This window comes from Vombatus ursinus, unplaced genomic scaffold (genome assembly GCF_900497805.2).
Source record: "Vombatus ursinus unplaced genomic scaffold, bare-nosed wombat genome assembly UNPS02014910.1, whole genome shotgun sequence".
Classification (NCBI taxonomy): Eukaryota; Metazoa; Chordata; class Mammalia; order Diprotodontia; family Vombatidae; genus Vombatus; species Vombatus ursinus.
The window spans coordinates 758,369-770,340 of NW_020954688.1; the positions used below are offsets into that span (position 1 = coordinate 758,369).

The following is an 11,972-nucleotide window of genomic DNA, read 5'->3' on the forward strand; positions in this document are numbered from 1 at the left end:
GGTTTTATAGCCCTTTGGGCATAGTTCCAAATTGCTCTCCAGAGTGGTTGGACTGGTTCACAACTCCACCAAAAGTGAACCAGTGTCCCAATTTTCCTTCATCCTCTCTCCAACATTTATCATTTTCCTTTTTTGTCATATTAGCCAATGATAGGTGTGAAGTGGTATCTGAGCTGTTTTCTCTATCAAGTGATTTAGAGCACTTATGACCATAGCTTTGATTTCATATGAAAACTACCTGTTCATATCCTTTTTACCATTTACCAATTGGGGAATGGCTTATATTCTTATAAATTTGAGAAATTAGGCCTTATCAGAGACACTTGCTATACAGTTTCCCAGATTTCTGCTTTCCTTCCTCCTTGGTTGCACTGGTTTTGTTTATACAAGTTTTTTTTAATATAATCAATATTGTCTATTTTACATTTATACCTTTAACTCTCACTTCTTTAAGAATTTGGATGCTGCGCCAGTTGGCCCATGTTTAATATTAATATTGCTTCATTGTCCATGGTAGATGTATCTCTTCAGTTAGGTCTATATTTACTTTTACTTCAGCTGAAGCATAGCAGATTATGCTCCAGCTTGTATGTTTCTTGAAAATATTTTAAAATTTTGGTTTTTACCCCCTCCATTGCGTTTTATGGGAGAGTTCATCTCACCCATATTCAGTTATGATTACTGTGCATTTCCCTCCATCTCATCTTTCCTCCTGTTTGTCCTCTCCTTTCACCCTTTCCCTCCTACCAGTGTTTTGCTTCTACTACCTCCCCTGATCTGCCTTCCCTTTTGTTAGTCCCCACACCCCTGGCCCTTACTTCAATCTCTTCCCCTATTTTCCTGTCAAGTACAATAGTTTTCTATATTCAAATGATTATCATTCCCTCTTTGAGCCAACACTGATGAGTAAGGGTCAAGCAATGCCTATCCCCCGCCCTCCCAACTTCCCCTCCACTGTAATATCGTCTTTCATACCTCTTCATGTGAATTTACCCCATTCTACCTCTCCCTTCCTTCTGCACACCCAGTGTACTCCTTATCCCTTAGTTTTTTTGCCATTCCTGTAAATTCACCTTATACCCGTTCCCTCTTTCTATGCATATTTCTTCCAGCAGTACTATTAGTGATAGACTTTTTAGAGTCACAAGTATCATCTTCCCATGTAGGGATGTAAACAATTTAGCTCTATTGAATCCCATTTTCTCTTACCTGCTAATGCTTCTCTTGGATCTTGGAGATCAAATTTTTGGTTTAATTATGGTCTTCTCCTTACGAAAACTTGGAATCCTTCTATTTCATCAAATGACCATTTTCTCCCTTGATGTATTATGCTTAATTTTGATGTGTAAGTGATTCTTGGTTATAGTCCTAGCTCCTTTGCCTTCCAGAATATCATGTTCCATCTTTTAATATTGCAGCTAAGTCCTATGTAATCTTGATTGTGGTGCCCTGATATTTTGAACTTTTTTTTCTGGCCACTTCCAGTATTTTTTCCTTGACCTAATTGTTCTGAAATTTGGCTATAATGTTACTTGGAGTTTTTACTTTGGGATCTCCTTCCTAAGGTGATTAGTAGATTCTTTCAATGCCTATTTTACCCTCTGGTTGCAGGACATCATGGCAAGTTTTCCTTGATAATTTCCTGAAAGATGCTGTTCAGGTCCTCTTTTTGATTATGGCTTCCAGGTAGTCCAATGATTCTGACCTCATCTCTCCTAGATCTATTTTGCAAATCAGTTGTTCTTCCCATGAAGTACTTTACATTTTCTTCTATTTTTTTCATTCTTTTGAATTTGTTTGATCTTGATGTCTCATAGAATCATTAGCTTCCACTTGCCCAGTTCTAACTTCTAAGATATTATGGTTCCTCAATTAGCTTTTGTACTTTCTTTTCTATTTGGCCAATTATATTTTTTAAGGAGTTGTGCAAACTACTTCTTTTTTAACTACCTAAGTTCAACCGAGGAACCAAAATGAACAAATCATTCTAACTTGCCTCAGAACCTTGAAATACATGTTGTACACATATAATTTTGAACCTGCAATAGAGAATTAGATATTTTACCAGTCCATGGCACAAACTGAGTAAGTAAACACCGGTGAGTCCAACTCTCTCATTTTAGAATTGAGGAAACTGAGGCCAGAGAAGTGAAATGACCTGTCCAAGATGACTCAATTAGCTGCATAATTGGGACTTGAAACTGGTTCTCTGGAAAACAGGTCCTGTTTTTCCATGGCACATTCATCACCATCTTTGCCATAGCTTTACAATATCACAAAATATCAGAGGTTCAGATCAATTTCATATGCATGGCAATTGCTTAGCCTAGGTGAACTGAATGATTGCTTCAGGTTCTAAAAATGTGTGGCACAGTTTCAAATCCTAGATTTCAAGTCAAAGGTTTTGGTTCACATCCCCGTTTTACCACCTGCTCCCCTTGGGCATGTAATTTAATGCCCAAGCCTCACTGCCTTGTTTATAAAATGAGGAGACTGAACTAAATGACCTCTAAGTTCCCTTGCAGTATGATCCATCCTGTGTCAGACCCAAAGTCCGTCCAACCTAAAATTATCATTGATGATCCAAGGTTTGGGAAAGGCCAATTCTTGATGTCAACCTCAGAATTTAGCAATGTGTACTAAATAACCTAGTTGCCCTTTGCAACCTATCTGTGTTCTACCTACTTACTAAAATACTTTTTTCCCATGTGTATTTTTAGTCTGTTTTGTCTCTTAGAGTGGACAGCTAGGTGGTACGGTGATAACTTCCTTTCAGTACCAGGCCTGGAGTCAGAAAGATCTGATGTCAAATCCAGCCTCTGATACTTTAATGTACCAAATAAGCACTTCAAGGAGTATCCCTTCTATAATATGCCAGAGTTTGGCGACCAAGTCTATGTTCAACCTGTGCATAATTTGGGGGACTTTTATCTTAACATACCTTCCTAAATTGAAGTCTTTGTGTCTTTAGACATAGTGGAGTCAAAAGAACACTGTGTTTTTATTCAGATAACCTTGGTTAAGTGCCAGCTCTGGCGTTAACTAGTTTGACATCTTAAGCAAGTCTGAGATAGAATCCTTACTTTTTATACTACCTGCTTCACAGGGTTGTGAGCAACAAATGTAATAAAGGAGATAAAGCAGGTAGGTGGCATAATGGATAGAGTGCTGGGACAAAAGTCAGAATACCTAACTTCAAATCCAGCTTTATTAGGTGCCTCAGTTTCCTCAACAGTAAAATGGAGATAACATCTACATCACAAGATTGTTGAGAGAATCAAATGAAATAATAACTGTAAACTGCTTAGTACAGTGCCTGGCACGTAATAGCCACTATATAAATACTTATTCCCCATATAAATGTCTTTTACATAGTATTTAGATAAAAAGATAATTGCCATTTACATAGCTATTATCTTTATGAAGACTCTTTTGGCTTTATGTCTTATCTTGATTATTTGGGATGAATGACTTCTAAAGCAGAAAGTACCCTTTGAAATAATCTAATGCTTCTATTATATGTGAGGAAACTAAGTACCAGGGAGGTTAAGTGACTTGCCAGGAGAGATAACTCATTTTATGTCAAAGCTGGGTCTGGAGCAGCTGACACCAGGTCTCTAAAGTTTAGGTCTGTATACAGCTTAGATGCCTTGGCTTTTCTCCACAGGCAGGTCTTGTTTGGTAAAATCAAGGACACCCAGCATTTCTGTAGCAGCACTAGGCCCAAAAGACATTTCAGTAGTCCAGGCCCCAATCACACTGATGCTCATACTAAAACCTTAAAGATTTCTCTGCATCTAAAGATCACTTTTGACATTTGGTGTGAAAATGAGATTATAAAGACAGTGAGGACTTCAGACATTATCTGGTCTAAATTTCACCACGAAATCCAGAGATGGAATGATTTTTCCCACAGTCACACAGCTACCTTGTAGAAGAAAAGTTAGGATTAGAATCCTGATTGAATGACTCAGCTCAAAAATCTTTCCCTCAATACCACTTGGGGAAAACCAATGGTTTGGATAGGGTGCATACAAATATTGGAAAGCTTAATGTTTTGGCACCAAACTATTTATCTCAGTGGTATAAAGTCCATATTCATGAACTTAAAATAAAAAGGATCTCTTTCTTTACAGTCTCCACATCCTTTTGAATTAATTGCTGAGACAAATGGAAAGGACTAGCCCTGGGACCATAAGGTGCCTAGGCAACTTAAGACTTCCTGATTGCAAAAGATGAGTTGAGTCAAAATGTCAGAGGAATCATCAGGAGGTAAAAGATTCCTCAGCTCCTCCTATTACCCGGCAGATGGTCATAGGGATTGGGCTACAGGATATGGGGGAGAACAGGGGTCTGAGTGTCCCAGAGAAGGTTATCTGGGAGAACATGAATAAGAGAGATCCATCAGTTACACTATAAAATGAGATATGTCCAGCCTCATGATCCAGAAAAATCCCCACTCGCCGGGGAGCCTCTCTAAGCGGTATGAAGGTCTGGTCAGGAGAATAGTAATAGTTTCCAAAGAACACAAGGATCCAGAATCCATTGCCAGCAGACAACTCCCCTGTCTCCTTTCTGTTCACATTTTCTTTACAAACTCCCAGAGCCCAATTAACCCTCTCCCCAACCTCCACCTCCCAATAGTGTCTCCCAGAAGTGAAGCTTTCACGACCAAGCACACACGGACCAGGATCAAATCTCTCCTGGCTGTCGGGCAATGCTTGCCGTACATCCCCCCTTCTCACACTTCTCCCATCTTCAGAGAGGACCAATTCAGGATTTGCTGTATCTGGATCCAGAGTGACATCTCCTGTAGAGAGAAACCAAGAGTCATTCTGAGGTCTTAGAACATAAGAACAGCTAAAATGAGTTAGGTTCTAAGTGAATCCAACTCAGCAATATTCTGCTTTTATTGGGTATCAAAAGATAATAATAATGATATTAGTATTATAATGCTCCTTCCTCATAACAACCCTATGACGTAGGAAAAGTGCAGGTATTATAATCTTCATTTTATAAGGGGAAGAGAGATATTATGATACCCATTTACAGGTAGAACTAAGACTCAAACTCAAGTCTTATGGGGCATCATGTCGGTCCTTCCACATTATCTCCTCAAAATACAATTAGACAAAAATTTATTAAAGCAATATATAGGGAAGGCCTGTGTTGGGCACTGAAGATAAAAAGACAAAAACAAATTAGTTTCTGCCCTTATGGTGCTTACTATCTACACAGATAAATGAATACAAGAAAAATTGATGAAAAAGGAAACAGTAACAACCAAGGAATCAGGAAAGGCTTCAAGTATAAGGCAGTACCTGAACTGAGCCTTAAAGGAATCTTGGGATTTTGGAGATGTTGAGGGAGTGAATTCACATTCACATGAGGGAATGAATTCACATGAGACAGACATTAAAATATAGAGTTCCAGAAAAAGCTATTAGGTTTCTTGCTTTCTGGCTGAGGCACAAACAAGAAGAAAGAGAGGTAATTACAGAGTAAGTCTGAAAAGATGAGTGTAACATAGTTTGTGGAAGGCTTTAAATGTTGGGCTGAAATTTTTACTTTATCCTACAGCCACTGAAAGGTTTTTTTTTTTTTAAGTTTAATTTTGAGGATCTTGGTTGTTGTTGTTTTTAAAACCATAGTTATTTCCTGACATATCCCTCCAACACTGAATCCTTCCTTGGAAGAAAAACAGTTAAGCAAAAACTAACCAACATTATCATAACAAAATTTCTTATCTGACTGCAAGATCTTGGGACTTCTGAACCCTCGAGATCTCATTAGCCTTGGGATGCCACCTAATCACTGCCCCTCTAATTGGAGGGTGGAGGCATGAACTTCAAACCATCATTTAAGGAGGGTGTCTAGCTCGGGCATTTACATGACCACACTACTTTGGGGCTTTTCTCACTGAGTTCGGCTTTCTTTTGTGTTTTGTATTCCCCAGTTAGACTGTAAGGTCCTTAAGGGAAGAGACTGTCTTTCTCTTTTTGTATTTGTATCCCCAGCACATGGCACAGTGCCTAGCATATAGCAGGCGCTTAAATGTTTGACTACTGACTATGCAAAACTCACATTTGTGGTTCCTCAACTCACTGAAACAAAAGGCCAGGGGATTTAGAAGCTAAGAGAGATAGCAGAGACAGCAGTTTCAGCTGAATGATGGATCAGAAGTCAGGGTCAAGCGAAGGCTTTTTAAGGATGGGGGAGAAGGGAGATATGGATTTTTATGGAAAAAGGGCAAGGAGCTCATGGAAAGAGAATGAGGATTAGTGGGGGAGAGGGGATGATCCTCAAGTAAATGAAAGGCAAGAAGACAGGAAAGTAATGTGGCCTAATAGAAGGCATGCTCGTTTTGAAATCAGAGGACTTGTATTCAATATTGGTTCTACCACTTACTACCTGTGTGCCCCTGAGCAAGTTTCTTAACCTCTCTGGGCCTCATTTTCACATCTGTAAAAAGAGGGAGTTGGACTAAGTAACTTCTAAGGTCCATTCTAGCTCTAAATCTATAGAATGGCCCCTTCTTCCATATATTATAGACAGGAACAAAGGGTAAAATAGGGCACAATGTAGAAAGCTTTTGAGGTGTAGAGTAGGGGAGAAGAAGGAGGTAGGAGGAATGCTGCAGGGAGTTTGGGAAGCAAAAGTTTGGAATGTGAAAAATGTCACAGAAAGGTCAATTAGGGAAGAATAAAAGTATTTCCATGTATCATTAAGGTTCTGAATGAAAATATAATGAATTTGTACCCAGACCCAGTTGACACATATAACTAGCAAAGGTGACAAAAGAAGAAAATGACAAATGTCCAGATGTGGGAAAACAGGTAAACTCATACACTGGTGGTGAGGCTGTGAAGTCCATTCCAGCCATTCTAGAAAACAATTTGGTCCTATACCCAGAAAATTATCAAACTGTGTATACCTTTTGACTCAGTTATATCACTGCTATACCTAGAGCCCAAGAAATCAAAGAGAGAAGAAAAGCACCCATATGTACAAAAATATTTATTGCAGTTTTTTCATGCTATCTAAGAACTGGAAAAGTAGGGACTATCTTAATGTAGAATAACTAAACAAATTGTGGTAGGTGAACATAAGAAATTATGAAAAGAACAATTTTTGTGAAAACTGGGAAGACGGCTATGAACTGATACAAAACAAAATGAAAAGTACTAGGAAAACAACTTATACAATAATAACAACATCACAAGACAACTCTCATCAATGCAATAATAAACTTTGACTCCAAAAGAATGAAGATGAAACACACCACTCACTTACTGAGAAAGTAGTGATGAACTTAAATTAAGAAAGATAAATGCATTTGCAGACATAGCCTATGTGGGAATTTTATACAGATATACACTGAAAGATTTGTTTTTTTTTTCTAATTTCTCTATGGGGGTGGCATAAATGAGGGACAGATTAATATAAAATACATGTTACCTTAAAAAAACTTAAGATAAAATGGGTTTGATTACATAAAATTAAAAAGTCTCTGTGCTAACAAAATCAATGTACCATTGCTCTACCAAAGAAGCTACACACAAAAAGAATTGAGAAGCTTACTGAACTTGGAGTTGTGTTCGAGGGGACAAGCAATGATATAGTTAACTCAGTCTCTAAGAGAATCAGTTGAGGTGGAGAGGGACACTGAACTAGGTACTTCACTACTAGACATTCACAGTGATTAGAGAAACATAATTTTAGAGTTCAAAGGAATCCAAACCTATAATTTTACATATAACCCAGGAATCATTAAAAAGTTCAACTATATTCAAGTACAAGAAAGTATGTAATACTGGCAATTCAGTGACTTTTCAGCCACTGCAACTGATAAAAAAAAAATTTAAGTTGTAGAGTGATTATAATTTACATTGTTGAAAGGAATGCCCACACTGATAAAATCACATATCCCAGAAAAATAAGCCTCTGAAGCCATTTTTCCCCCAGATTAAATAATTCAAATTTTATTTTTTACTGTTTCCTCATGGGGTAACTTCTTCCATTTCCTCAATGCTTTATTTACCATAGACCCCTCTGCTGGGTGTAAGATGTTACTGAAAAATGGCTTTGGAGTTATCCACTGCAGGGGGTGAAACCACATAGAACTAGGACAACTAAAAGGTACATAAACCAAGGAAAGATTGTAGGGCTGGAGATGAACAGCAAGTGTCTTCAGAATCTTTGATTATCCCCATCCTGTATCTCCCTCTAGATAATTTAAGGTAGAGAAATTCTGTCCCTTACTTTCTTCCTCAGTTATTGGCCAATCTATCTTGCTCTCACATTTTCTCCCAGTTATTATGATCAAACAGATCCCTAAAGAAGGGAATGAATCACGGCATCTGACTCAGCTTCTTCTCTCCTTCCATTTAAATATATCAACCAACTCTTCCGACTATCACTTCTTTCTTCCTAAACATCTGCTTCAGAGCTGTATCCTCGGCTTGTGCCTGTTGTTCCCTCCATCCTTCCTCTTCCTGCTCCCTGCAATTTCCTCTAAGTTGAGTGCAGAAAAGATGTCATCAGATGTAAACTTCTCAATGTTCCTCTTCAAAATTTCTCTGTATTTTCATCTCCTTCTTTCCTCCTGACTCAGAGAAAGAAGTGAATCTTCTCTTTTTCAAGGTTAATTCTCCCTTTGTGTCCTCAGAATCTTTTCCCAGATGCTATAATCTTTATAACCTCTCAATTACATTCCTTCCCATGTTCTTTGGTACCACTGATCCCATTTTACCCTTAAATCTTCAAATCTCCATAGTCTAAAAAAAAAAATCCTCCATCTTACTACTCTTACCTTCATTTTCTTTCTCTCCCACTTGCCTCTTAGTACCTAACTTCTTAGGAATAATCTACTCTTATTTTCTCTACTTTCTCTCTACAGATTTATTCCTCAAGCAATTTTAGTCTTGTTTTTGTCACCACTCCCTTCTCTCAAACTCCATGACCTCCCAATTCCTAAACCCAAAGGCTATTTTCTCATCTACTCTGCTTCATTTGACACTGTTGACCTTCTCCACCTTTTAACTAATCTCCATCCTGGGTTCCCAAGATCCTAAACACTTAAGGGTCCTTTTCTCTGACCCCTGTGTCTTTCACTAACTCATTTTCTTAAACACTAAACGATGGAATTTCCCATTATTCTATTCTTAATCTGTTTTCCCCCTTTTTGCTTGTTATCTCAGCCATTCTGATTGCTTCAAATATCACATCTATATTGATGACTACCAGTCTCTTTCCTGAGTTTGATCATCACATCACTTCTAACTCTCTCCTGAACATTTCCACCTCGATCAACAAATCAAATTCCACACATCCAAAACTGACCTTATAATCTTCCCCCCAAACCTACTCCCTGTCCCTTCTCTCCCACATCCAGTGACTAAGTCATATCCTTTCTATCACTGCCATCACTCTAGTGTGGGTCTTCTGCTCACCTGAGGGGTCAAGATAAAAAGCCACAACCTAACTACAATTAACCTCCTAACAACAGTCTTTCTTCCTACAGGCAATCACCCTACATATTACTGCTAAAATAATCTTCCTACAGTATAGCTCAGAATCAAGTCATTACCTTGTCCAAAAACCTCATTATTACTAAACTTTTGTTATGAGTGACTTCAAACTAAGTGTCACTTAGCTGATCATATCTAGATAACCCAAGAATTCAGACAACGCTTCACCTTCACATCCCATAAGCCTGACCATCTAGGCCATTCCATCATTCACCTGCCACGTAATCCCCTTTTTGCCCTTTACTATTCATGTTCTGAGAACAGCAACACAGTAACCAAATCTACAGAATTTCTAGAAAGGGCGTATCAATTGATGGTTCTATATATCAACCCACCATCCTCTGACTGTCCTGAATAAAACTCCCTTCCATGGCCACAACTCTATGTATGTTGTCTTCTATTAGAATGTAAACTTCGTGAGGATAGGAGTGGTCTCTTTGTGCTTGTATCCCAATGCTTATTAGCACAGTGCCTGGCACATAGAAATTGCTCATAACTGCTCACTGACTGATCTTCCACTACTCGCTTTCATGCTATATTTATATCTAAAATATGGCCTTAAGTGTCTTAATTCTGTGCACCCTTGCCCACCTTGCTGCCTCCACCTAACACTGGCTTCCTCACCAACTCAATATCTACCCAACCTCAAGACCCAAAATGAAAGCCAATTCTTCCCCAAAGCATTCCCTCCAGATATCTCCAACCAGAAACAGCAGTGTGGGGTAAAGATTAAACATGTTTGCCCCTATTAAAATAAAATTAGTTAAGAACATACTACGGTGCTGTGTACCTATTATTGTGCTAGGTACTGATATATAAAGTTTGGCTAAGACATAGTTCCTGCCCTTATTAAACTTACAGTCTAGGAGAAGAAAATGATGTATATATAATGATAATACAAAAATAACATAAGTGCATTAGAAAGGTACAACACAAGTACTTTGTGAACTCTGAAGGTAGAAAGGTCATCACTGACTTGAAAGATCAGAAAAGACTTCTATAGAATAGTGGCATTGGAGAGTTGGGCTTTAAAAGATGGGTAGAAATTCAGCAAATGCACATGAGCAAATTTCCAGGTTTAAGGAAAAACAAGAAACAAGTGATCTTTCCCACCCTTGCCCTAACATTCATGAGACTTTCATGTGAAACCCTTCCATTACAGTATGTACATGTCTTCTCTTCCCTCCTAAACTATAAGCTCCATAGGAAGGGTTATATGCTGTCATATGTTTCTCCGTATTCTGCCCACCCCAGTGCCTAGCATAATACCCACAAAGCAGGGGCTTAAAAAATATCTGCTGAATTAAAGATGTACAAAACTGAGGGGTGAGTCACCTGCCTACACTTTTTGACTGGTAGCTCAGCAGGTGAACTTGTACTCATGCCCACAGGATGTTCTATATGGACCCAGTAGAAGTATGAGGATAAACAGACCAGAAAATCAGGCAATAAGCTTGAGCCTAATGGAAATCAGTCACTTCTTTCCACATACTTCTGTTAGGTTCAAGGAAATGTGTGTGTTTACAGGTGCAAGTAGGTTAATGGGCCTAAAAACATCTGGTTAATTCAGGGTCCCACTTACCTCTGAATCTCCTCAGCATCTCTACCAGCCCAGGAACCCTGCATACCGTCCTCAGCTCCATGGAAACGACCTCTGGCAGCTGCAACTTCACATCCTGACTCCTAGGGTGAGCACAGGTCCCACCTGGCTCAGCCAATGAGCATTCTCCCACCCTCCCTCCCACCCACCCACCCTTTTAACAGAAGCAAAATACAACACATACCTATGCAGTACTTCTCTGACATCCTATGGGAAGAAAAGAAAGTCAATAGTGAACAGGGAAGACAGAACTCCCACTATTCTCACTAGTCCATCAGGAGCTAATTACCTTTGCCCATAATCTAATTCCTTAGAGATACAAGAACAGCAAAAAGCCAAAAGCTATTTTTTAAAATTCCTCTAATTATTTGGGGTGAATCTCTTTTTCATCTTGGTGGGCTAGACTTTTTAAAGACCCTATCTCCAAAAGTGCCTCTCCTACCTCCCCACCCACCTCCACTTTCGTATGAGTCTGATGGACCCAGAACTGAACTAGAAAGGAAGAGCAGGCAGGAGTGAAATGTCTCTAATATTCCTCTCTAAGATACTCCTCAACTTCTTGCGATCTGATTTCTGATTTTATCACCCAACTGAAAATGTTCTGTCCAAAGTTACCAATAATTTTTTAGCTGTCAAATCTGATGATCTCATTTCAATCCTTATTCTTCTAGTCCTTTCTAAAGCATTTGGCAATGTCAATCCCCTCCTGGTTACTCTCTCCTTTCTGGACTTTCATGACACTGCTCTCTACTGTTCTCCTCCTACCTGTCTGTTCCTTCTTAGTTTCCTTTACTATGCCTTCTAACTGTGGGGTGTCCCAAGTTTCTATCCTGGGTCCTCTT

The 11,972-nt window shown here is 38.9% G+C and overlaps 1 protein-coding gene across 1 annotated transcript in view; it reads right to left on the reverse strand.

Annotated features, from left to right (window-relative positions):
* Window positions 1-3,277: 3,277 nt before the first annotated feature.
* The window catches only part of LOC114029161 (E3 ubiquitin-protein ligase TRIM11-like), a 14,817-nt gene continuing 6,122 nt past the window's right edge, over window positions 3,278-11,972 (reverse strand). The window contains exons 4-6 of the mRNA XM_027843520.1: window positions 11,315-11,337; window positions 11,113-11,213; window positions 3,278-4,810 (exon numbers count right to left, since the gene is read on the reverse strand). Of these exons, the coding sequence (XP_027699321.1) occupies window positions 4,266-4,810; window positions 11,113-11,213; window positions 11,315-11,337 (669 nt within the window). The 3' untranslated portion in view covers window positions 3,278-4,265. The remainder of the gene's footprint in view (window positions 4,811-11,112; window positions 11,214-11,314; window positions 11,338-11,972) is intronic.